This window comes from Cyprinus carpio, chromosome B20, assembly GCF_018340385.1.
Source record: "Cyprinus carpio isolate SPL01 chromosome B20, ASM1834038v1, whole genome shotgun sequence".
NCBI lineage: Eukaryota > Metazoa > Chordata > Actinopteri > Cypriniformes > Cyprinidae > Cyprinus > Cyprinus carpio.
The window spans coordinates 895,201-900,349 of record NC_056616.1 but is presented as its reverse complement, the minus strand read 5'-3'; the positions used below and the strand labels follow the sequence as shown (position 1 = coordinate 900,349).

The 5,149-nt window shown below is 34.6% G+C and overlaps 1 protein-coding gene across 1 annotated transcript; it reads right to left on the bottom strand.

The window, feature by feature from the left end:
* Positions 1–620: 620 nt before the first annotated feature.
* On the bottom strand, positions 621–4,747 carry LOC109067770 (laminin subunit alpha-4-like). Its single transcript, XM_042747444.1, has 4 exons — positions 3,602–4,747; positions 2,608–2,701; positions 2,366–2,485; positions 621–1,055 (listed from the first exon to the last, which is right to left on the bottom strand). The coding sequence occupies exons 1-4, from the start codon at positions 3,698–3,700 to the stop codon at positions 910–912; spliced, it is 459 nt and encodes a 152-aa protein (XP_042603378.1). The 5' UTR covers positions 3,701–4,747; the 3' UTR covers positions 621–909.
* Positions 4,748–5,149: the final 402 nt, after the last annotated feature.

Genomic DNA, 5,149 nt, shown 5'->3' with positions numbered 1-5,149 from the left:
TACCATCATTTATACCTGGGGATGTCCGAGTATATAAGTGAAAAATATTCTAATAGTTCAAGCAGACAATAGTTCATTCATTCATTCATTCCTAATATTTATAATTTTTTTTACCCAACTTTTAAATGTATTAGAATCTATTTAAAAATGTATGTTCATCACAAAATTAAAGAGAAATATTTTAAAATATAAATTCTTCTAATAAGTTCCTAGGTGTTAAATTTACATCAAAAGTGCACTATGTAGACTTTGTAACTCCTCTACCAAGAATACAGAACACATTTGTTCACTTGAAAATTCTTGTGCCTTTTGGGATAAACTGCAGAATTTGTTACATGAGAAAAGCTGAACTTGCCTTTTGCAGGTATTAGACATTAAATATGGAACTGTTCATTTGCACTTAGAACTAAAACTTCCATAAGAATGGTCTATAAAAGCTGGAAAGTTACAAGTATATTGCTGTTATATTAACTTAATATTTACAATAATATAAACCTATTCATATAACATTCATATGAATTTATATTTAACTTCAGTTTTGTTCAAATATTCTTAGTTCACCTATACTGCAGGTGAAGCTGACATTTCACAGGAATTCACAAATACAGATGCAAAACAAATATCAGAAAACATCAGCTTTATTAAGGTGTACTATATGGCTTTGTTAATATTTTGTGCATTTTTTGTTTAAAGGATCGGGTTTTTAGTAATTATATACCTCAGTTTAAGATCCTTTTGTATCAGTTTAACACAATGCTTGCAGTGCTCTGGTTTACAGTACATTAGTGATTAATTAAATATTTCATAGTGATAGAATACTGTAGGTATAAATGATACTGAAGAGACAGAGGTGCTTCATTCTTCACTGAAACACAAGCAATGACACAGGGTGAGTTCTGTTGCTGTCGCTCAAGCAGCAGGACAGGCGCCCACACCGACAGCACCGCTGACCAAAGCCGCTTTACTGAAGCTCACAGGAGACTCGTTCACAGACAGGTTCCTCATGCAGCCCGTGTAGCCCCTCCTGCTGTGGAGACTGTGAGGCAGCATGGAGTCTGGAGCAGAGGAAAGAAGAGAAGAATTATGAGCTACAATTACTGACTTTAGAGTAGGAATAAATACAACACTCACTCATACAGTCACAAAGACGAGAAAGAAACTGCACTGTGCTTAGATCAATCCTCATGTTGTATTCCAGTCATTTTAAAGGGGTCATGAACTGAGGAATCAAAATTCCCTTGATCTTTTGAGACATAAGAGGTCATTGTACTATAAAAAAACATCCTGTAAGTTTCAGAACTCCAAACTTTCTTGTTAGTCTAAAAACAGATTATATTGAAGGCAGTCTGCCAAAATGAGAGCTTGAGGAATGTTCTACTCTATGATGTAATAATGTGACTAAACACCGCCTCTGCAGAAGATCAACACCTGCTTCAACATCGCTGCCTGTTTAGCCCCGCCCAATTTCACACATGTATAATGTAAATAACAAGAGAGGCAAAAGCATGTCTATGCCGAAACCAAATGATAAAGATGGCTCTGAAGAAAACGAGACGCTGTTCAGTGCCACGTTGTAGATAAACAGTGTTTGTGTTGCTTTCCTTCTGATCCCAGCATTAGAAAAGAGTGAATGTACTTTATTCTAAATGAAGATCCAGACAGTGACAGTAAGAACTCAGCCTATAAGAGTAAGAACTATTTATTTACTTATTTATTTATTTATTTACTTAAAGGCAGTTTATGACCCCTTTATACCAGAGAAGATTTTTCCCCAAAAAATGCTAGTAAATTTTATTGCATTGGACTAAAACTCGCTGACTTTGTTATAACAACTTTACAAAAATATATTTATACACTGAGATGCATAAGCTCAATTATCAAAAACCTGTGCTAACTGAAAGAAAACAAGCTGACAAAATGACTGAATCCAATATCTGGTTTTAATATAGCATAATGAAATAAATACAAGCAGATTTACAGGCCAGTCATTTTAGATCGGTAGCAGCAATTAGGCAAAGCACAGCACAATGGCCAAGAACCATCTGCAGTTAAAGAACCACAATTTTTATTTCGATAGTTACAGCTCTAAAGTCTGACTGGATTAGCTAAAATTGATCCACTTCATATTAATTTAAATTTAAATGCATTATTTGATACATTGCACTTATTGTGTATATACAAGTTTTTAAATTCTAATTATATTTTTTAAAAATGCCTAAATGTACATCATCACCAATACAAATTTTATGTTGGCTTTGAAAAGCTTGAGCAAAAACTCTGAATTAGTTTCTAAGGCCATCCATCCAGACAGACAATAACATAGATAACAGACAGACAGACATAGATATGACTGCTGGTGACTGACCTGGGGCTCCTCCAATAAACACTGGAGAGCTGCTGTTCTGTGCTGCTTCACCAACAGGCCCCACAACATGATTTACCTCTGAATCCACATCCAGCTGCACCATGTTACCATCTCTGATCACTGCAAAACACAGAAACGCTTAATGACAGCACCGCACATGACGAAGGGCCTTTGCTGCCTCACTGCCCACTGCCCTTACTAGTTCTAACAGTAAAAAACTTGTATGGGTTTTAGGTCTCTACCTGTGATTTTGTGCCAGTTTCCATCACAGATTTCTTGTCTAGGAGACACGTAGGTGGAGAACTCACGGATACCATTATTCACCACAACAACCACCTACAAAACCCCATCAAGAAGACAAATTCATGCACAGGAAAACATTATGAAGCTTTTGCATTGCATTCTCTACGCTCTGATTTTTGGTTACTGCTGCTTGCTCAAACAAGTATGACAGCATAGAAATCATTCTGAGATTTCTATGAACACTGCAAGATTCAATAAAATGTGCTTATGAATTATATTGAAATTTTTATATGATGCTTAAAAAAACAGTTGTGCAGTAATAAGTACAGATTGTGGTGAATGAATTCAAATTTAGGCAAAACCGTATCACAGTTAAGTGAAAAGAGAAAAGCCTAATTTGAAAACAATTATAACTGATAATGATGAATGAACACAAACATGCAAGTTGCATCACTATGATACTGTAAACAGTAGTTAGTTAATAGTTACCATATCAAAATAAAAATGTATTGTTAACATTGAAATTAATAACGTTAACTTCAGGAGTAAGGAAAATAAAAATAGGTTTGGTTTCTTTTCTTGTCTTGAATTTAGTTTTGGGGTTTGGGTTGGAATTTGAAAAGACAAAAAGATGTCCGCTTTATTGTACTGAATGTGCACGGTTACTTACAGTCTTAAAAGTATATTTTTTAAAGAGCTGCACTTGCAGAAAATAAAATATTAATTAAAAAAATCTTAATTGTTCTTTTTTTTATAATCATACACTTTCATGACTATATTTCTTCTACATTTAATAATAAAGTAAAATTACATGTTTTACATTAAAGTACATTTTAAATCATTATGTTTAATAATCTTTGACATGCTTTGAGGAAGTACAATACTTGATGTGTTGACTACCATACTAAAACATAAGTCAATGATATTTTCATGAACAGAAATTGAATCACACATCATGGGATTTATAATAAATCTTTGATAAGACCTTCAGACCTGGTTTTGATAAGTGTACAGGGTGAGATATTCCTTCTCTCCAGTGAAGACATGCAGAAGCACTCCTGACGCCACACGAGGGCGCACCTCTATCACCATCTTCAATCTTGAGCCAAAATTAAAGGAGTCATCTGTATGTCAGGAGAAGAACATACTTTATGTCAGCATATTATCCTTGGATTCACTTATAACTGCAAATGGCTAATGCATTTAGACAAGGAGACATCTGATTCTTGATCACTTCTGTGTATGCAGCTGTGCATGCTGGGATTGTGTCCTCGAGCCAAGTAGATTTATGTGCATGTGTAACCCCCTGACCGCTGCACTAGGGCGTGAAATGTCTCTATGCACATTTAACAGCTGCAACTGCATTTCCCAAGACCTTGAGGACTGCTTAAATCTTCCCCAGCCTCTGCACCAACCAATCAGATGGCAGAACAAGCGGCAGATCACATACCACTTCTCTCACAGGAGCCTCTGTCTGTCTGTGGCTCTCACTTATGTGTTGGGCTGCTTGTTGGATTATTTTTTTAGTGGTATTCTTACACAAGACCACCATGAGAATTCAAGCTGCTTCAAGCTGGTTTATGCTGGTTAGTGTGAGTTTGGCTCTCACCATAATGTTTCTCACATGCAGAACATGCTTTGTCTTGATAAGTTAGCAAATAGGGCTAGTGTACTGGGTTAAACAGTCAAATGTTTGTCTATTCGTTCTTTGTCAGTGCTATTTTCGACATTTTAATCTCTTAACTGTCACCCCCCTTTACTTTGATCATAGATGTGATGCACTATCCAAACTCAAATGGTTGTAATTTATAAACGCGTTGTAATACAGACCTTAGGTTTTTATCTTTTTTAAGAAAAGACAATCAGCAGATTATCCCTGAAGTGAAAGCATTTAAAAAAAAATTTAAGTTTTAAAAAAGTTCACGTTTAAGTTTACAGAATGTCTTTCTACACTAAGCGCAAAACCCGCTTGACGCGGGTCAAATCCGCCTTTTGCCGAACTCGTTCTTCTCCATTTTCACATTGGAAAGGCATTTGTTTTCAATAAAAATAAAGGAAATAATCGGAAAGTTTAAAATAAAGTATTGGATTAGAGTAGGGAGGCTTTATTGTTACAATAAGATGGCATCTATTTAATAATTCTAACAAAAGAGAGAATTTAGACTCAATGTTGTTATTGCATACTGTATAATGTATCACAATACTGAGGTGCAGATATTTACCACTATTTGTAAAAAAAAAAAAAAAAAAAAAAAAAAAAAAAAAAAAACTGCTATTTTCACTTTGAGTGAATAAAATCCATGGCTATTAACACTTAGTGCAAATAGCCGCTGCCTCAAATTCATTGTTAAGAATATGTTCAGTTTTTATATAAATTAAATATTTTACAAAATATTGTGGAATCTACATTTAAATAAAATTAAAGCCTTGTCTAAATAAGTTATGTGTCAAATTTGAAATTTATATCACAAAAATTGATGCTCCTGTGAGATTTTGTTCAGGCGCTATACCAAAAATAGTCACTGGGTGACACCCAAACGT